Genomic DNA, 22,668 nt, shown 5'->3' on the forward strand with positions numbered 1-22,668 from the left:
TTTCAAACATTTCAGAAACTTGCCATGGATAGCATCAATTGCGCGTCGGATTGGGGAAGCGTGACGCCTATGAAGCTTCTCAAACGTTATTTTATACAAGTTCAAAGATTTTGTCAAAGAACGCTAATAAACATTCAATTTACATTATTCATGAAAAACAGAAGGAAATAATCTGCATTTGCGAATCGATGGGTGCCCAACTCCAAATATTTATGTATTGTCCGTTGTTTTCAAATGCAATATCACCGATCATGACTCGATAGCAAACTTGTCATAGTTGCGCTTACACTGGGTCTTACACTGCCCTATAATATAACATGCCTAAGCCTGGTATTATTATTTTTTATGGATTCAGTTTTTAGCAAAAGGTTGTGAATACTAATGTATACATACGATTTTGTAGTGGGTTTTTTTTTGCAAATTAGTAAAAATATTATGGGGTTTTGTTTGTAGGGCCATTTTATTTTTTCCCTTTTGAAATGAGGCAATAACGTGTGTGTGTGTGTGTGTGTGTGTGTGTGTGTGTGTGTGTGTGTGTGCGTGTGTGTGTGTGTGTGTGTGTGTGTGCGTGCGTGCGTGCGTGCGTGTGTGTGTGGGTGTGACCGTGTGAGTGAGTGTACTCTGTTTGCGTCCCATGGACATAGCAACAGTATTTTTAGAGAAACACACAGTATGATTTGATGTTAAACGAAACATCTGAGATTATTAACTAGCATATTCCATTGCACTGTAGTGAAATGCATCTTGGAAAATAATCTTCATCAGTGCTGTCATCTAGTGGCGTGACTCTGTCACGACACATTAACGCTGCACTATATGATTTATTCCCTTCCTCGTTGTCAGTGATCACCTTTAACTGCCCTCCATATGTCTTTTCAGGACCACCATAACTATTCCCACAAGTACTCTTTCCATCTTCCTCCCTAGCGTGTGCCTGCTGTTGTTTTTCTTAGCTTTATTTACTTTTTATCCAAAGCCCATTACTCTTTCCTGCTTGCGAGGTCTGTTCTTAATTCTCCCCGGACTGTCTATCTCTTTATCCCCTCTCTTTGTTCCCCACAGATCTCACATCCATCGCTTGTCAGTTCTAGCCATCACCCAGGGTCATCTCAGTAATGCTGGTCTTTTCATCTTTATCCTGTTTCTTGCTTCACTTGAAAACAGATTTATTTTGTACATGCAAATATTATAATTGATGCTATTAGGACACTTAATTAGGAACAACCGCACAATTGATGAAGTTGTGTCTGTTATATTTGTAATAATCTGTTCTCTGTCATAAATGTTTTGTTTTAATCAAACACTTTGTAGTTGATGCAGAATTGTCTAATGACTCCACCATTTAAAAACATTTACAGCTTCAGTAGATGATCACTTCATTCCGTTTTTCTGCCCTCCTCCTCCAGCCAGGAACAAGTGGCGCCCATCAGACCCCCAGATCATCTCTGAGGGTCTGTACGCCATCGCGGTTGTGCTGAGCTTCTCGCGCATCGCCTACATCCTTCCAGCTAACGAGAGCTTCGGCCCACTGCAGATCTCGCTGGGCCGTACGGTCAAAGACATCTTCAAGTTCATGGTCATCTTCATCATGGTGTTTGTGGCCTTCATGATTGGCATGTTTAACCTGTACTCTTACTACCTGGGAGCCAAATATAATCCAGCATTTACCACGTGAGTTAAACCTTTCATTTTTGTGTATTTCTTTATGATGCACTATTTTGTCTGTGATGGTCATTCTCGTCACACAAAACACTCCCATCGTGATAATTCTTCTCCATTAAAATGACGTGAATTGCCATTAATCTATTCCGGCATTCTCAAAAACGTCAACATTGTTTTAAGCGAGTTTCTTAAAAGGAAAAATACCATGCTTTAATATTGTACTCTAATAAAGCATACAGTTATTAACAGTTTAAAAGAATGTAAAAAAAATAAACACACTATCTCCAACTTGAGATTGCGAGGGACAGCTTTACAGTGCAAATGATGTACCGTTAATATTCAATACAGTGGATTGTACTCATTCTGCAGTATGACGAATAATTACAGAGCATAAGGCAGAACAAGATGGCAGAGGCTAAACAGCTTGATCGTTAGTTCGAGTATTAGCTTTGGGAGCTTTTAAAACTAACAGGCCTCTAGCACTGGTATTACATCTCTCGCCAAAAATATGAGGATTAGTTGAATGTCTTGTTCTTGCAAATCTTCCTCGGCTCCAAATTTATTAAGGCCCTTGATTTCATGTCAACTAATATTTAACATTTCCAACCTGTTCCATGCAATTGAGAATAAATGAGAGCTTACGTGTGTGGGGGTGCAAGTGTGTGTGTGTGTGTGTGGGGGGGGGGGGGGGGGGGGGGGGTTCTGAGAAGTAAAAAGGCAAAATTAAAAATCTTCATGAGCAGAAATAAATAAAACACAAGTCACAACTGTATGCTTAGTTTGATGTATTTTTTTCAAACGTTGTAAAAATGATGCATTGGTTTTAGTCTTACAATCCCCTCAAATATTATCTTTTTTGTCTCATTTTGTCAGCAGATGAAATGGCACAATTTGCACCGAATCTGATAAGACTGTTTGTAATTTGCATAAATTACTGTTTGGCTCTCTTAACTATCGAGGACGAATGAGGAAACTTGAACGCGTGAATCAGCCTTGTATGACAGTTCCTTTTGTCTGGTGTTTTCCAAATTGCTGTCAGGTAGTAGCATCTGTTGTCTTTGTAGCACTTGTTGGCATTTGTTTACTGCCCGTGGCCATGTCTTCAATATTCTCTGCAAAATCCAAAAAGAGGTGCAGGTTTGCTACCGGCAGTGCAAGGACTCCACTTTTTGTGCTTGTGCTGTGCATATAGAGAAGCTCTTGTGCAGAGCTGCTGCTGCACAGGCGTCTTAGAAGTGGTAAGTTCTGCTTGGCTGCTCACTCAGAGCCAAAGATCCAGGCTATGAGATGAGCGGACAGACACCGGCTGTAATAGAGACAGTCACCCTAAAGTTAGAGAGACATCTGGGTGGGATGTATTCCAGCGCTTAACTGTCTCTCCTTTGGGAATAAAAAGAACTCTCATTAGTCAGATACCAATCAAGTAGATTTTGTCATAGGAATCAGGTTCTTTTGGGAGCTTAAGATCAGGGGATGCTTTGAGAATAATTGTCAATTTTTGTCTATGTGAAGCCCTTTGAGACTGCTTGTGATTTAGGGCTATACAAATAAGCTTGACTTGACTTGACTTGACTTGACTTGACTTGACTTGACTTGACTTAACCAGTGTCTGCCGGAGTTAGCTGTACTTCGCTCTGATTCACCTTCAATTGCCCTCATTGTTTTGTGGAAGGCATATGGAGGGAGCAAAAAGTTAAATCCTTGTAAAATAAGAAACACGTTGTAGTTGTTACTTACGCCATCAGGGGTCAGTCTGACTTTGGTCTCAACCTGCAGCGTTTTCTCAGAAACCCCTGAGCTGAACTAGACTTTTATAATCTAATGATATTTGAAGCACACATCTTGGTAAATATTATGCCTCATTAATATACATGAATGCACTATTTGCCAATTCACAATATGTTTATTAATTTGTGGGGTATGCTCTGCACAGCACCACTTCACACCCTGGAATTCTATTTGGAATAAAAAAGGGGATGGGGACTTTTCCTAACTACCCACTAAATTTCATTTGTTGCTGCATAACAATGTGTCATGCTTCTATCTTTGTGGAAAAAGCTTTGGGCACGGCAATGTTCTCGAACGACATGATTGTGGGGCCCAGTGCACAGCTGCATCAAGCCATGCTTAGAGGAGTTTGGTGTTGGAAAACTTGAGCCGTAACCTGACGCAAACCCATTTGGGATGACCTTGAACAGATTGTTAGTTGAATCCTCACTCAGCTCCAATATCTGACCTGGCAAATATTGTTCTGAATGAATGGACATATACGTATTCCCACAGACACTCTCCAACATCTTCCCACAGGGTTAGAGATGTGTATAGGCTCCAGGTTGTTTGATGCCACTTCCAGTTAGGGTTTACTCAAACTAAAGAAGCAACAAAGAGAATATTACTTTGTGTGTTTAAAATTGCACCACAACTCCCGGCCATACGCTCCACTCACAGTGACTCTTCCCTTTTTCTGATGTCAGTTCCCACTCAACTGGCCCCACCTTCACACTTCCAATAATGAACAGACATTACAGTATCTTGTTATTTTTCTACATTAGATGTTTTTGGGGAAGCTGGAACAGATTGCGGCCATTATCATTCATTTCAATAGGAAAAGATGATTTGAGAGTTTTGAGTTATGATCATGGCCACTTAACATATTAAACTTGTATCTCAAGGCACCACTATTTCCCAGAATCTATATTTTAATGGTGAGATGTTCCAAGACTAATTTAAGTCCAAATGTTTCCCCTCTCAATCTTGACAGCATCTTTTCATTTGTGGGTACGTGTGTGACGTAAGCTGTCGACCAAGGCATATATGTTTGATGCTCTGAAGCAGGAAGATGAGGAGAGACCCAGGTGCAGGTGTTAATGATAACCCAGGAGGGGCCATTTGGGCTGGGAGATTTAGGGCGAGGAGGTTAGATGGAAACATGTGGCATTAGTAGCATCTTCTTTCACACTCACACTCACACACATTCTCATTTTGGCATTCACGTTTACATATTTTGGTACCTGATGCAGTACCATATATATATATATATATATATATATATATATATATATGCATGCATATCCCACATATATATATATATGTATATATATATATATGAATTGCATGGCTAGCCAGATCAAATGCTCCCGTGGGCAAAATATGGTCGATAGCTTGCACACTCCTACGTTCAATTCAGCCGGTCTATCTATTGTTGTGGCTAGTGTGAGTATACCCAATATGTGCAAATACACAGAGATACACACATGCGTAATGCCTGCGTTCTGCATAATTTAACAGATGTTCAAACAATATGGTTGTACTGTTTAAATAGCAAACATGCACACACACACACAGTTATCAGGATTCAGATTTGGCCAGTCGAGTAGACCCACATATCTCCTATTTCTATTCCGCTAGTTGACAAACTTTTCACACCAAAGAACACTTAAAAATTGCACCTAAATGGATGGTTCAGTTCTAAAAGATTACCGTAATTTTCGGACTATAAGTCGCGGGTTTTTTCATAGTTTGGGTGGGGGGGCGACTTATACTCAGGAGCGACTTATATATGTTTTTTTTCACAAATTTTCACTTGATCATTAACACATCACTTACTTACAAGTATAGTTGACCCCTTCACATGTTATTTTTAGTATAGTTGATCACTTCACATGCTTTGATATCTTTATCTTGAACATATTCAAAACATGAAAAATAGAGAGAAAAAAATCAAATAAAGTAATTAACACTTTAAAGCACCATATCCTCTGGACATGTCCTCTGTCACCAGGATGACATAAAAGACGAGAAATTTGATTGATGGATTTAATGGTTTGGAGTGACACAAATGGTTTGATAATATTGTTGTTTATGTGATAGTTATTTAAAATATAGTTTATATATCGTTGTATGGGCCAGTGGAAGAATTTGAACTGCGGCGCGGCACACGCCATTGTTGACAAAGGACGATCGATAAAACACGAGAAATTTGATCGATGGATTTAATGATTTGGAGTGACACAAATGGTTTGATAATATTGTTGTTTATGTGATAATTATTTCAAATATAGTTTATATATTGTTGTATGGGCCTGTGGAATAATTTGAACTGCGGCGCGGCACACGGCATTGTTGACAAAGGACGATCGATGGATTTAATGAATTGGAGTGACACAGATGGTTTTATAAACGTGTTATTTATGTAATAGTTTTTTTAAATAACTGAATGTTACGTCAGGCCCGTTCTCAGCTCCTCGTTTGTGTTTGTCACGTTAGCATACCGTATCGTTTAGCGGCTTTAGCCTGTTGTTGCTCGTTCATGTCTGTTCTTCGTGTTGGATTTTGTCGAATAAATTGCCCCCCAAAATGCGACTTATACTCCGGAGCGACTTATATATGTGGTTTTTTTCACTTTTTGGGGCATTTTATGGCTGGTGCGACTTATACTCCGGAGCGACTTATAGTCCGAAAATTACGGTAAATACAAATGTGTTGCAGTTTGAAGTTAAATACAACTGCACTTAAAAATGCGTTGTACTGAATTGAAAATTGTTTAATCCACACATAGTACATTATACAAAATTTAACATGGTCCACTTGAAGATTTACGTAATTCAGTAACTCTCAAGTACCATTATTGTAAACCCACACACCACACTTTGAGTATCCATGTTTTAGTCAATCAAGTGTAAACGGATTGCACAGAGCAGTAAAATGGATCAAAAGGAAGAAAAGTATAAGGATACTCAAAGAAAAAATTATTATTGATCCAAAAAATGCCAAAATGAAAAAGGCCAAATGGAAAAAAAAATAATCAATTGCAATCAGAGGGAGATGGCAGTGCCATAAACAAAAGGGGATGAAGTCTGTTGTGCGGGAAAGAGGAAGCGGACAATAGGAGAAGGAGGGAATACAGGATGGAAAGGAAATAGCAGGGAGGGATGCAGATGCAGAGCGAAGGACGTTTAGGGCTCTGCAATTTATTCAGGCAAAAAAAGATGTGAGAGCTGCCAGGGTGCATAAACAAAGCAGGGGAAAATGAGCGGCGAGAGTGTCGGAAGATGAGAGAAGGTCAAGCTGACTGTGCAGAAGCGATGACGCGCAGACTTGGCACGTGTTGGCCTTGCATGCATTTTACTGCTCATAACTGACTGGACATGAGATCATTTTTTTCCCCTCATGATTGTAACCGGAGTACATTGTGGGCCTTTTGGTATCATTTGTCTGTTTATGATGAGATGTATGATGTGTATGATGATGACGGAGCTGTGATAGACACACAAGCATTTGTAACAAAATGTCATCAAATGTTAGTGCAGGGTAAAGAGGATATGAAAGATCATAAAAGAAATGTAAGATTGTGGCTGATGGCCAGAATTTAAAGTCAACGCGACAAGTAACAGAGGGTGACACCGCAAAGAAGATAAAGTAACAGTAGCGTGACAGAAGGTCTAGCTTGCCACTGAGGGGGGCGGAGTTGGAGTACGATAGTGTTCCTGTTGAGAGAACGAGAGAATAAGAAGATAGCTGGGTGAGGTGAGAGAGAGAGAAAGAGAGAGGACATTTTATTAGCTCACAGGGGAGTCGAGAGCAGCTTGCACCAATGTGGAAGTAAAAAAAGTGGGGAGAGGAGACTGTTGATACTAAGACAAAATAGACCTTAAAAATATGAGAAAACGCGACAAAAACATGCTGCTTTCTCATGAATTTTTCATAGATTTTTTATTAAAATGCTCAACAATGCTCAGCAGAACCACTCTTATGTCTCATGCAGCTGAATATCCAAAATATTAGAAACAGGCTCTAAAGTTAATTTGGTGCCATAGTGTGAAAGAACTTCTGCACCTGTGCAAACGTCCCACGGGGTTATTTGTTGGATGCAGACGCATTGTTGTTGTCCCCCCAGGTGATTGCCTTCTGCCCCCCCCCCCCCCCCAACTCGACTGAACATTTTAACTGTCAGAAAAAACTGAAAAATAGAAAGATTCATAAAATGCAGAGACTGCGGCTCCTTCAAAAATCACGAATCTAAAAACAAAGTCGACATTAGCATTAAAACGCTGTAATAATTTTTCCCAGAGTATTTAAAAAAATATATATTGATAAATATGATTGTACAATTTTAAACAATCTTAAATATAACATAAAGTAACTTTAAAAAAATAATAATATTAATTTACTGAATGACTCTCATCAATTACAATAGTGGAAACACCAAAATGAGGAAATTGTAGTCAGCACTCTTAACAGCAGATGAACATCATTTATATACTGTAGCAACTTTTGACAAGAATGGCCATTTAAAGTATTTAAAAGTCGTTACTTTCCTTAAGCTAATAACTGACAGAGGTGTTGTTGTTGGACTTCCATTCCCCCCATTTGTGCATTTTAAATGATTTTAGTGAGCGTGTTTCCGGTATTCTGAATTTGTTGTACGTCATCTTTAATCCCACTTGGACCATTTTTGCTTTGACAATCAAGAAAGACATTCTGACTCACAGAGTTGTTGGAAAAAGGTCACTTTAAACTTTGTTAACGCATCACTCGAAAACTAATTTGCAGTAGCTACGGCTCAGGTGGTCGGGTGGCCACCTAGTAATTGGAAAAAAGCTTTATTCTTTCTCAAACTTTCTCAGGTGTCGTGAACAAAATAGTGAAGCTGCTCTGTAGGCTCTGCCATCTACATGTATGTGAACGGCATAGTATTTATCTTTAGAGCATTCTGCTTGTTTCATTATTGTTTTAAAAAAGCAATATTGGAAATGTGTCCCAGGAGGATTAGAAAGGCTCTGTATGAATGCTGCGCATTTATTATCTAATCACCAAGAGAGATAATTTCACACGCACTAAGTGCTCAAATCACAACACCTTACAAAACAAAAACACACAAAATCATTGTCTTGCTTTCAAATACTATATGAACACGCTTCAATAGCAGGTTCCCTAACTTCCTTAAAAGCGGCACATGCATGACTCGCAACCCTGCTATCACTATGGGACCAGAAAATGCCAAATGAATATTTAAGTAGTCATCTATATTTGTCAGTCATCCTGAAGAGGAAACGGTCAGTCGCTATCAAAAAACGACATTCAATATTATATATATACAATATTACTTGAAAAGGTTGGGCAGAAATGTCAGAGCAGTGATGGACAATCTCTTTGCAAAGTCAACTTTCACATTAACTCCGAGCTACTGAGCATGTCCCTGTAGATCATAAAAAGAGGAGGACGATGCGAGTTGTGAAAGTGTGTGTGCAGGGAGGAGGAAGGGGGTGGGGGTTCTATAATTGAAAGGAATAGATGACGGATGGAGTAATGGCTGAAAGCTGCTGGAATTCACAAGGGAGCAAGGGGTGATTGGATGACAGATATAAAAGCAATAGCAATGGGATTATAATGAAGAAAGAGTCGGTGGAGCGAGCAAATGAAAGCGAGAGCGAAAGGAAAGCAAAGACAATGGCTGGCATCCCATAGACAGCAAACATCAAGCAGTATACTAGAAACATGTCTTTCAGGGGAATCAGGTTGATTTGGGCCTGTCTGTGATTAGGATGGAAATGCTCCTGCAGAGCCAGGGGGATACACACACACACACACACACCAAGCACCACTCTGCAGGACATTAGCCTTCTGATCTTTGCCACAAGCATTCAATGTGTGCGGGTGTGCGTTATCGTGTGTTATCGCGACAGCATTGTCCAAGCATCAGTAAAGCAGCAGGGGAAGTGGGCATTTGGCGACAGAGACAGACAACGTGCTATTATCTATTATCAAGAGTGGCATTTCCCAACAGGCTGTATAATGGGCCACGCGCACACATATATACGCACACTCGCAGTGTAACCATAACAACTCAATGCCTGAGTCACCATAGTACAGCCACTTGCATCCTCCCCTTCGGCAGCATATGGTAGTTAGCTCTCATACCAAGCACTCTGACCCCAGAAAGTGATGTAACGGCCGACACACTGCGTCGCTTCTGAATCTGGCTAGGATCTGATCATGGCAAAAATTGACACCTGGCAACTCAATCCCATACATTGGGCCAGTAAGACAGAAAGAGCACATTGACGAGATATAAAGCAGAATAGTCAGAACTAAAATCCAATAGCTATACTGTGGAAACTGTATTTCTATCACTTGGCAACACGTGATGTATCCCGGCGGTGTCCCGGCACGCACTGATAACGCAGGAATGGACATTTCACCCCTGTGAAACCTTCGGTGCATTTTTATTGGATTTAATTTGCGACTCCGTCACATCATGCAGTTGCGATTCATGTTCTGAATTGCTGCAAAAGCAGCGCAGGAGAAACTCTGACACATATGCGGCAAAACCCCGCACATTGAGCGATCCATCACATCGCACAAGAAATGTAATTTATTGTGAAAAGGTGGTACTGTATCTGGCTGCAATAATAATAAAACATTATTACTCTACATGACTTAATGTAAAATAGTAAAAATAATTATATTTTCAGGTTTGTCTTTGATCTGAAAAGTAAAAAAGATTTTTGCTTTTACATTCAATTCGGTGGTCAGCTTGCATCACAGATTGTATCGTGTTTAATATTCAAGGTTCCCTCTAACACTATTTGACTTCTCAAATGGACTTTGTTAATTTTGAATTCAATACTTTTTTTTCAGTATTTGAAAATGTTAATTGAGTAGCTCCACTTGAAGTGCACATGTATTTCCTTGCCTAGTGATAACATAGAAGGTCTGGTGTTATGTATGTGGTCGTCTACAACACTAAAATCAATGGGCTGGATCTTTTCATAATACCCCTTCCACACTACACTGAATGTCATGACAGTGATATAGCAAGTGCCGTTTTTTTCCATGTATAATGCGCAAAATTTAACTTATTTATTGTCCTAAAATCTGGGATCCTAAAATTCTTTTTTTTTTTAAATCCGGATATGATACGGAGGACGCCATAACAGATGCGCTTTCTTCTCTGCTGTTCACTTCAAACACGCTCCATACGAACACAATGCTCTCGTATCAGACGCTTGCTCGATCACCTGCTCGTTTGCAGTCACAATGTACCCTACACAAATCCGAAACATTTCTTCGCTATCGAGTTTGCTAGCGCATGCGCAGTGATACTGACCGGCAGAATAACATCCGGTTGTTCCCAAAGATGATCTTTTTTCTGAAATAATTTTACATTTACGGACTTAAGTAGGAGTCAAAATTTGGGTGCGTATTATACATGGGTACAGGCTTTCTTCCAGCATCAACATGCCATTTTTAGGGTGCGTATTATACTTGGGGGCGCATTATACATGGAAAAAAAACGGTAAAGAGTGTAATTTGGCCGTGAGTCTGCAGCACATGAGAAAACTGTCAAAGCTTAATCTGTCAGGGTGGTGCACATAGCAAGGTCTCGCTTCTTTAGCGACTTTAACCGACAGTCTGTTCTGATTAATAGTTTTCATTAGGTAATTTTTTTTATAATTACCCATACACAGAACATTTGTCCCGTGTGGAATTCTCAGACGCGAGTATAGGCTGGAGAGTAGCTCATCAATATTACTACTTGTTTTTATTTGTATTCTGTTGTTGTTTATATCATAGCAACACCAAATCTGAAATGTGTTAAGATCAGATGAAATGGAGAGTAATTTTGTTAAAAGCATAATTGTGGATAGCATATCATTAAGTCCCAGCAATTAGCCTTTGTGTTTCAGCGTGTCACTTTTCAAAGTGAGGGAGAATCGCACAGGAGAAAGAGATGAGACGTTATTTCAAATGTGAAAGGTTCAAAATAACAGGCTTTCAACGGTGGTGCTCATGACAGCCTTTTGGCCGTGTGTGAAGGGAATAGTGAGGAAGCTTTTCCGAGGTTTACAAAATATAGCACAGCGGCACAAAAATACTAAGATGAGGAGACAAGAACCACTGTTGTTGTCACTTCAGTATATTGCATATAATGCTGGAGATGATAACATCTTGCAGAGAGAACAGGTGAAATGTATGTCCTTTTTTCAAATAATACGTATCTTAGTCTTACAAAAGCTAGTGAGAGTTGTCATCCTGGCGAATACATTGTCGATCCAGTAGGAAGTATTACCTCAGTGTAACACCACCAACGGGAAAAATACGTGGATTAATGTTAAAGTATTAAGTAGAAATGGACAGAGAGATGTTTTGTTGACACAGAAGTCACCACGACTTCCTCGTCCTCTACTAATAAACAAAAGTCCACTACTACTATATTCTGTCAATCTGCGCATGTCCAAATATTTGTTCTCCCCAAAAGACGTATAGACACACAATACTGTGTGTCCACAAAGCCGATCATAGTTTCAATCCGATCTCCGATTGGATTGAAGAAATTCTATCCATATTAACATAGCCATTGACACAAAAGACACAAGGAAAACAAACAAAAATCAAATCATGACAGTTTTGCTTGGTTACATCCCTTCCACACTAACAATTTGAGGATTTTTTTCAATTGTTCTTTAAATTTTTCTTCTATGATTAAGTACATGCACAGTATATTGAGTGAAAAAAATTATGAGCGCATGAAAGTGTAACTAGTTCGATTTACTTTCACCCCGGCCTTTACCTCTACCTGCCCACAGCTATCCAACCAGACAGTGCCATCTTCCCTCTACTCAGCCAGCCACCCTTCAGTTGTTTCGAAGCAATATTTGCCAAAACATCAATGTCACAATTCCTGCATCTCTTTTTTGTCCTTCTGGCCCAACAAGCACACGTTAGTTCACTGTCAGTGAGGGGCAGTTCCTGACTATAGTTGTATTGATCCCAAAAGGCTCTAAGTAAGTGAGATGATTTCTTTCTTGCCACAACTCTATTACACGATGAGAGTATAAAATAAGTGGTGTCTCATTTTTCAATTTGACATGGTTTGTGATGTAAAAGCTTTTTTTTTTTTATGTTTTCAAAGGTTTTCCCCTTCAGGACTCCTATTCTCAGATTGATCTAAAACCTGTGGGAGAGAGAGGGAGAATTTTCAATGCATTGATCCAATACTTGGAAATATTAGCACAAGATGATGGAGAACTTTAAACTGTAGCCGTCCGTCCGAGTCTTGCAGGGATTGATGCAGTTCAGTGTTGAATCCCATGTATCCTCAGCTTTTTTTTTCCCCAGCCTTTAACGCGAGAAAAAGAAGGGTAAGACCGTGAGAGAAAAGAGTCAATTAGACGAATAACTCCATTCTGCTCCCCAGTGGGTTTGTAACCACAGTGGTGTTGAAAATAACCTTTCTAAACAAATACAGTTTTTTCGCTTGAGAAAAGCAACCACAACTAAAGTGAATGTTGTTTATTTGTTATGGTTCACATCCCGCTTTTCTTACTACTTCCATTTCTATCATTGCAGAGTGGAGGAGAGTTTTAAGACTCTTTTCTGGTCCATCTTCGGGCTGTCGGAAGTGATCTCAGTAGTGCTGAAGTATGACCATAAGTTCATAGAGAACATTGGTTACGTGCTGTACGGGGTCTACAACGTCACCATGGTGGTCGTCCTTCTCAATATGCTCATTGCCATGATCAACAACTCGTACCAGGAGATTGAGGTAAACCTTTTTTCCCATAAAAATGCAGATAAGTGTGTGTTTTTGAGAGGTTGTTAGTGTTCCTTATCTGGAATATTTTTTTAATTTAGACTATTTTAAAGTGTAAAAGCGTTGATACAGAATGGGACGGACCGAGTTGCAAATGTATTGATCATCATAAGACGCTTTTATGCAGATACCACAAAACTGTCATATCTGTCTTAAAAGAAGATTCTGTATTTTTTCACCCATTCCTTTATAGAGTAGGCAGTGTAGCGGGATATTAGCTGTTTGTGTTAATACGCACAGGTTGAATTGAGGCAACTGGACTGATTTGTTCGTCGAAGAGGTTTCACTTTTAATCCAAAAATATTTAAACGTTTTTAGGTCACCCATTGATGACTCTGATTGGTCTGACACAATACAGTGTTGTTGTTGTTGTTGTTGTTGTTGTTGTTGTTGTTGCTAGCTTTGGTCAAAGTGTGTTAGTAATGCATTGGTATGTTAGGAAGGTAATTCTTCCGGGTAAAGGATCATGCTCATGTATTTCGTTCTTGTTGGGTTTAATAAAATGTTGCATTATTTATCTCTCAAGGGAATGTTTGATTTACAGTTTGCTGTATATTTTTGTTGCTCTCATCTCAGAGAAGTAGACCACACACATGCAGGCATGCAACGAAAGATGTCTGAGAGATGGGGCGCACAAATGTTGACTACGGCAATTGTTTGCAATTATCTTTGTGTGCTGAGAGACTTGAATTGTGACCCTGGACTTGAAGATGTCCTTACAAATGAGCTTCCCATTTAACTCTGAAAAGCTTATTTGAATTTTGGCCTTTCACCTGCATCTTTGATTGTCTGAAGCTCATCTCGAACCAATTTTAGTGTTATGAGATAGCATGGTCAACACTGGCAGATGTCGTTTGACGGCAACTCATTAATATGGAGCCTCTGCTCATTTGCATGAGCAATTTCAAGCACCAGATTGGATTTATAAGGTTCTTAATTTACGATGTCTTCTGTTCACGTTCAACTAGAACGAGACCTAAGAGCAGACCTGTAATTTTTTCTTGGGAATAAAAGAAGTGCCCTGCTGAGGAGAGGGTCACCAGGGTTGTGGTGCTCCATTCCAAACAGAGCAGAAATTGGATGGCTGAATGCAGAGGAAAATAGAAATTGGATCAGTGTTGAGCGGGCCCTGAAAGCTCTGCCCCTGCCCTGTTAATCGCAATCCACTTTGAAACACACTGCACCTGTTTAACATGAATATAGTGTCTCGTTTTTCATTGCGTCAGCGTGAACATTCAGAACCTCCTTGTCTAAGGGAAACATTATTTTAGCCTTCACCTTTAACCCAAGTCTGTCATTTTAAGCACACTTTTGGTCTGCAGGAGGACGCTGACGTGGAGTGGAAGTTTGCTCGTGCCAAGCTGTGGCTCTCCTACTTCGACGAGGGTCGCACTTTGCCCGCCCCCTTTAACCTGGTCCCCAGCCCTAAGTCCTTCTACTACCTGGTCTTGCGCATCAAGTCAGGCTTGTTAGGAATCTGCAAGGTGGGCAAACACCAGCACGGCAATGAGTTGGAGCTTGGTATGCTCAACTCTCAGGGAAAGGTAACTATCACTGTCGGAACCCAACACAAGAAGTAAATTAATGGGGAACTAAATACAATAGCTTTCAAAATCAAAAATGTTCCATGGCCAACTTTCATACCAAAATGTGGCCATGAAGTAGGCCTAATTGGCTTTTTTCAGTGTGGTGTTTTGTTTCGGGTATTGCATTTACTTCTACTGAGCAAGCACACAGTTGTCATAAGATATTAGATACATAGCACTATCACAAAAAAGCTGTGGGTTTAGTTCAGCTACATGTTCTTTCTTTCCGTACATCAAGCCCATTTCCATTTTTAACATGGGTATGATTGCAATCAGTTGAAAACGCAAATAACGATTAAGAAGAAGCACGGTCAATTTAGTTTGGTTGTTTCTTTTCAACTCAAGGTTCATAAAAGATGCACAGTTAAAACATGGAAAATAAATACAATCTAGATGCTGTATAAAAGCACTATATATACAGTAACTTATGTCACTGTGTACATTTTATGTGAAGTGATTAAACAACATTGCATACAAACATCCTGCTAATGCTACAAAACCCGAGTCAAATGTTTGTTGCATTATCGCCCACTACCATATTGAGAGTGTGGAACACACCACATGAACGAGTGACAGGTAGAAATGCTTGAATCAATGCTTCCACACGACTGGTCTGTTGCGTTGATGTGTTACGACACAAGAGAGTTGATCAAGCTTTGTCTGCATCGTCACTTTCACATTACTTCACATTTCTCAAAGCCAGGGAAGACCCACTCTCATAAAATCCCTCTGATTTAACATAACAGAGAATTGAACAGAGAATCGATCCAAACGTTTGTTGTGTCTGTTCGCGTTTCTTCTTTGGATTTGTCGACGCAAATGTGTCAGGCCGGCTCCTCAGCTAAGCTATTAGAGAGGTTGTTCCAGGCTTTCAGGTATTTGTCGGCTTTTTGGCTCGAGACAAGCTCTGTTCCACTCTGCTGCCTCGCCTGGCTCTCCTATTCTCTGCGGTATTGACACTTGAAATCTAAAGTCAAACAGGTGCAGCAAGCAATCAATGTATCTGCTTTCATTATGGCTCTGCAAAAAATAATCCCCACACAGTTGGAGTTTCTCAAATGGAACTTTATCCATTTATGTCAGATCGAACAGATGTGCTGCTAAATTACCCTTGAAATGAAATAAAATGTTTGTAAAATACATGACAGAACCACATACAGCGCACTTGGGCTGAGCTATTACTAATTCACACAACCCATTGATATGTGAATACATCAGGTGGGATGTATTTTTTTATTCCCTGGGCCGTCAAAAGGGATGAGCCTGGCTTAATCCATCTCTTAATACCACCAGTAGTTGCAGTTAGTAAATGCAAAGTAACAGCATGCCACTGTGGCACTTAGAGCTGTTTAGAATTCATACGTGTTTAATAACATGACAAAACATCCTACTCACCAGAGATACAAATTATTAAATGTAATAATTTTGTACAGATTGCCCAGGTAGTCAAAGTTGGCTGTAACATGTTTTCTTCAGAGCAAACAATGAGATGACAGGAAATTGCTAATGTCATTATGGATTGATTTGTTTGCAAATATATATACAATATGATTCATATCCAGGTACATAGTACTACAGTTCAATATAAGGAGCTGGCTCCTGAGTTGTGATTGATGCTATCAAAGTTTTATATTTTGAACATGTTGGGAAAGCCATTGTGGTTATATAGACAATTTGTTGCATTCATTCGATTGGATTAGATTTAAATGTGTTCCAAAGCAGTGTCCCGTGCGTGAGTATATTTTAGATCAGGGGTGTCCAAACTGCAGCAGGTAGACATGGAAAACAGGCAGGAGAGCATCCCCTCCAGGACTGCAGCTGGGCGTACCTGTCAATCTTAGATTATTAGAAAACATTTATTGTAAATCTAGCCAATTAACAAAACATTACTTTCCCTATGCCATACTGTATTAATATGATTTTGCCGAAGGGGAGGTATCAGTTCATTGCAGTGTGACCACAGCTAGTATTAGTGCTGCAGTGTTAAAATGACACTTATGTTCTAAAGTAAGGTCACGGCTCAAATGGAAGATAGTAAATAGAGCTTCGTTTAGGTCAAGGGAATTTGTATCTTTTTCTCGGTTCACATGATCCTATTATGGAAGGTCACTCCTTTGATGTTAACATTCCATTATTGTTTGCACCTGCAGCAGGGTGAACACCTCAAGTCTTACCGTCCTGCAGGAGAAGAATTCCAGAATTTGTCCAGAAATTCTAGAAAACATCCAACCAGATATGAGGTGAGAATAATGGATTCAGTAAAAAGTAGCAAACGTTATAGTAGCCTACGTCAGCACAGTACATACGCACGCACGCACGTCCGGGTTTCCTTAAGTCATATTTGAACATGTTTTGTGTAGTATATTGTGTGGATTTTCGCCAAAACCACATAGGATAATTCTTGGAAGAATGCCTACTCATTAAAAAAAAAAAAGTAAGAAAGAAACAAAGACAAGGAATAGATCGATGTACGGAAATTGCAAGCGGAAATTTGTTCACAAACTCATCGATCAATAAAAAATTCTACGAGAGAAAAGTATCAAATGCAAAACAAGGGAGAGTGGGGGAAAATAATACATGTGGGTGTGAAAGATTATTAATAAGAATGGAAATAAAGAGTTTTAAGAGGATGTAGTGAAAGCCAGTGACACAAGAGAAATGTGACTAAGACGAGAGAGGTGAAGTGGCAAGAAAGGAAGGGCACAAGATAATGAGGATGAAATGACCCACATGAGCTCACTGAGGTGGACACAATGCTGGCACTTAGCAAATGAGCACTCGAGAGGGATCAGACATTCTTCCGCGTTTATCCTCTCTGAGAGATATGAAAAGAAAATTCTACTCACTGGGCCACTCCAGTTATTTTCAAGCACAGCAGTTAACGATAGTCGCCGAAAAAAGAGACGGGCGATTAAATACTACGCAGCGAAGGCTTGTTGCAACTTTGACATCAATAGTCAACACCTCTGTTTGTATCCGAGCTTGTTGTGTGCATGTTAAAACTTTAATGAGATACTTGTTTGCGGTCTAGATATACAAGTGCTGGCCGTATCACCTCGCCACTTTCTCATTTTGTTGTTCTCACTATTTCCCCTGCAGAAGATCATGAAGCGACTCATTAAGCGTTATGTGCTCAAGGCCCAAGTGGATAGAGAGAGTGATGAAGTCAACGAAGGTAACAACCGCTTTTTGTCTTTTCTTACGCCACACAGGGCCTGAATGGGATGTACAATTGAAGCAATAAGCAATTACTGTGCTTTGGTAGAATTAGCAACTAGATCTGTCTAGATGTTGTGCGTATTCAAATACTTGGTGTATTTTCCTACAGTTTTCCTGAGCTCACATGGTGCAATTGTGTATTCACAGGTGAGCTGAAGGAAATCAAGCAGGACATTTCCAGCCTTCGTTATGAGCTGCTCGAGGAGAAGTCAGAGGCTGCCGGGGAGCTGTCCCTGCTTATTCAGCAACTCAGTGAGAAATTTGGTAAGAACACCATGAGGCAGTGACGGGGCTGGAAGGATGGTCAGAAAACTGGGACCTGGTTGTGTAATGGAGAGAGACAGCAAAAAATAAGTGGACAACAGGAAGCAGGATGTTTATGAGAGACTGAAGGACCAACGTGCAAGCAAAGCATTGAGAAAACAAATGTCAGTTTCCTGTCTTCAAGCAAAAAGTAAAAGAAAATGTTTCCAGTGTCAAGTAAACTCGACCGGGGTGAATGGTGTTGACAATGCTATTCTGATTGAAATAGAAGACTGCTTAGTAGATGAAGAGGTGAAGAAAAAAGCGCTGCCATGAGATATGGACACATGTCCAACCAGGAGACAAAGGCATGGGGAAGAAAAAGAGGAAAGAAATCTTTATTCACGCTGCACAGGCTTGCATTTTCTCATGACAGACGTGTCAAGAGACTACACAGCCCTTTATACACCAGGCAGTCTAATTAAATCTATTGTGCAACTAGGGGAAAAGTAATCATCTAAAAAAAAAAATATGTTGAATTGATTACAACTTTTCACCAAGAAACATGACATTACCTTTCAAACACAATGATCTGTTTCAACACACAACTCCATGTGATGTGACAAAAAAAATATATAATAATAAGCTCGGTTAAGATATGTATACACATACCAACTCTTAATATCCAACCGATTTTTAAAATGTGAGAAACCCCACATATAAAAAAAAAAAATGTGATCATACCGCCTGGACAGATCATTATACCAAGCTATTCTCTCTGACTAATCTTTCCAGACATCCAGGAATCAGTCCTTGGATGACTTTGACAGAGAGGAGACATTTTAGAATTTGGCCAGTATGTGTAAACTCCGCTTGACATTGTTTTAAAAAATGTGATCATGAAATCCCCCCATGGAGCCTTTTACCAGTGCCAGTAAGTGTATGCAAACAGTACACTTTTAATGGTCTTAAAGATTGTGTTAGTTTGATCATTTGTAGCTAAATTCCATGTCTTCTTAACCTGTCTTATACTTACGATATGATGTTACTCGACAATGGGCTTACTATAATTTTGCCCATTGCTTTGAAAGACATGGTTTATTTATCATTTGTTTAAGATGAATTCTCTCTAAAACTTGACCAAAACCTTTTGGGGGTTTTGTCGACTCAAACTAACTCACGCAAAGAATTGAATTCAATGTGACTATGTTCATCCAAAAAACTAAAATCAAAACTAAAATGGTGGCCGCAGTTTGAGAGGTTAAATTACATCCATGCAGACTTCCCCGTGACAGCAGTATTCCATTTAGTTAAACAACTGCTACAAAAACATTCAAAAAGAGATTCTCACATAAAAAGAAAAGAATAAATTAATAGATGAATTGTTCATTTTCTTTATCATTTATTCGAAAGCAAATCCCTGATGTAAAAACACAAAAGCCAATTAAAAACACTTGCATGCATACTAAATTTACAGAGTTCTTGGACCTTTAAGTTTTAGAGTTGTGAGGGTCTATGGTTTGAAATTGTGTCATTAAATTGTGGTAGAGAAGCCACCCAAGCACACGGAGAACACGCAAACTCCACTCTGAAAAAATGAAGACCTTTTATTTGTGCTGACCACTTAACCACTGTGCTGCAAAACATATAAAATATCATTTCTATTGTGCCAAATGTCACACTGCAAATGTTACCTTCTGGCACATTTTGTATATGTAGCAATTGCTCATTAATATTAAAAAAAAAAAAAAAAAAGCACAGTTAACAGCCTAACCACTAAAAAGAATATTTCTGAATCAATAAAGGCTCAGCTGTACACATGACATTTATTATATTTTAGAACCTAATCTAAAAAATCCAACTGCTCCGTGAATATTTGCCGGAGCCATTAAATGTTGATGATATTACATCTTAGTAACCAATAAGCCATGTGCGACATTATTTGTCCTTCTGTTGTTTATGTTTATTGTTTTTAAAGCCTAAAGATGCTTATGAGGATCACATGGGGTTGAAAAACCTTTTTCCTGATAACCAGTTGGAAGGTATAGAGCGATATTCAGGAAGAGGCTTGCCTCCAAGACACACTTGTGGTAGGAAGCTACGTCTATCACGGGGTTGATGACATGAATAATCCTGTTGTGTTCATTATTAAACTTAAAAAAAATGTCTACATTGTATAGCTTGATCCACAACATATCTGAAATTAGATGTTGTATTGATTCAGTCATTATCTAGCCATTATTACGACTGCATTATTGTGCCATGTTTAATGTCCCATGCATTAAACAGTATTTTGCCAAGAAGAATATTATACATTAAATATATGTCATCTATAATTGTTATTAGGCGGGCTGGCTAAGATGCACAAGAACCACAGATGTGTTAACGTTCAAGACAGAGAAACACACACACACAAACAGCCATTATTTGCCATAGCTAGGAGGACATTGATCTCAAATACTGTATTTTTTAATACTTATTGAAATTAAATCTTACAGTATTCATATTTTTGTGCTTTGAAATAAATAGTAAGCTCTAACATGCTTGATTCGTCCCTTCTTGTTGAACACTGGTCATGTCTTTTCTCTTTTTCACATTCCAAGCAAAATAAAAAGCAAGAAATATGGTGTTCACTGACACATAATGAGTTTGATAATGGAATGCCTGTAAAATTCCAGGAGATAGGCAATTGTTGCTGTGTTACTTGCTGATCATCGTTTTAGCAATTACTCATTTGAGGATTAAATTGTTGCACTTTTAAGGTTTTAAATATGCTTGTAAAAGACCAAGATTTAATCAAGGCAACTGGGCTGCTGATTTATTGAACTTTTGCTGATTACAACGAGATGACTGACAATCCACACAAACATAATGTGGATACAATATATACTCAAATAGTGGTGGACGCTCTATTTGAGGACGAACCATCCTGTACTTGTGTTTATTTTCCATATTTTACCACTTAACTGAAGATCGGTTCTGCACAGAACAAAAACAAATGAGGAAACACTATTTTTCAATTGTGCACACAAACTCGTGTGATTGATCGAACAAAGGAAATCCAAAGGAAAGGCAGGATCCCCATAGCAACCAAGAAGAGTCGTGCATTTGGAAAATGTTAGGATCTTCTATCATCTGCTTCCTTCAGCGCTGTCTTGTCAGACTATGGATCTGAGTTTCAGCCTTAAGGGCCTCACTGAATAACGCACTCTGTCAACGTGTCTCATTCGATCACAACAGCAGTTTACTTTATTAGCTCAAGCTGCTTCTGTGTGCCTGTGTGTTTGTATTTGTGTGCGTGCGCACGCGCGTGCATGCGTGCGTGTGCGCGTGCGTATTCACACACTGTCTAACTGACATCCTCCTCACTGGAAGAAGCCCAATACCAAAGCTTTGCCCACCCCCCACCAGCTCAGCTAGGCATTACCTCCGCCTATTACCTCTCCTCTTCATCCTCCCTCTCATTCTGTTCTCTGTCCACCTCAACCACTCCATATACCTTCCGTCTCAAAACAACGTGACCTCTGACGAGACAAGGATTTTGAGTATTTGGATGCTTGCTCTGAAGCCTTCCTCTTCCCAGCTGCCTGCCTCGCGAGGGAAGCAGACGAGTGTGTGTGTGCGAGTGTGTTTGTGTTTGTGTGCGCGTGTGCGTGTGTGTGTGTGTGCGTGTGTGCGTGCATGCGTACGTGCGGGTGGGTGTCGGTGTGTGTGTGTGTGTGGGGGGGGGGGTGGGGGTGTATACTATATGTATTAGATCTGTTCATGGATGGGTGATAATTTGTTCACTTTTGCAATTGGGCATGGCAAGTTAATAATAGAATAATTATTTCCATAAGCAGATGAGAGGGTGTGATGTCATTGGTGTTGAGTCACCGAGGTGGTTTAAAAGCCCTTTGGTGGCTGAAACTCCCAGTGAGGTGTAGCATGGCGACCAAATTTGCAAATACGCCGAACTAAACCACTGCCCCTGCACGGAAATGATGATGTGGGAGGGAGGGATGGTGTTTCCTTCCTGGAGATGCATTGCCAGGTCTTCCCTTGTATCACCGTTATTTGCTTGTTAGTGGACTTACAATTTTGTCTGACTCTTCACTCAGTAAAATGCATTCCTTATAAGCTCGGGCTCAAACCTTTCCTGGGCCAGAGAACATACAGTATTCCATTTAACAGCCTGTAATTATCACCTCTCAATACATCGTCTTACTTGTATCAGGAGTCGTGGCCTCAGTAGAGTGAAGCTCTTTTCATGAGGAGCCACACATAACTCCACTGTGTTTGATTGATGATGTGGTTTGCTTTGATTTGATTTGTGTATTTTGGCAAGTACATAATCATCACTTCTTTCATCTTTGTTTGACA

General features: G+C 39.6%; 1 protein-coding gene across 1 annotated transcript in view; it reads left to right on the top strand.

The window, feature by feature from the left end:
* The window catches only part of LOC133163216 (short transient receptor potential channel 7-like), a 39,753-nt gene extending 19,000 nt beyond the window's left edge, over positions 1 to 20,753 (top strand). The window contains 6 exon segments of the mRNA XM_061292876.1: positions 1,407 to 1,671; positions 13,015 to 13,210; positions 14,581 to 14,802; positions 16,995 to 17,084; positions 17,944 to 18,019; positions 18,211 to 20,753. Coding sequence (XP_061148860.1) covers positions 1,407 to 1,671; positions 13,015 to 13,210; positions 14,581 to 14,802; positions 16,995 to 17,084; positions 17,944 to 18,019; positions 18,211 to 18,350 — 989 coding nt within the window. The 3' untranslated portion in view covers positions 18,351 to 20,753.
* The last annotated feature ends 1,915 nt before the right edge of the window (positions 20,754 to 22,668 follow it).

This window comes from Syngnathus typhle, linkage group LG1 (assembly GCF_033458585.1).
Source record: "Syngnathus typhle isolate RoL2023-S1 ecotype Sweden linkage group LG1, RoL_Styp_1.0, whole genome shotgun sequence".
Lineage (NCBI taxonomy): Eukaryota > Metazoa > Chordata > Actinopteri > Syngnathiformes > Syngnathidae > Syngnathus > Syngnathus typhle.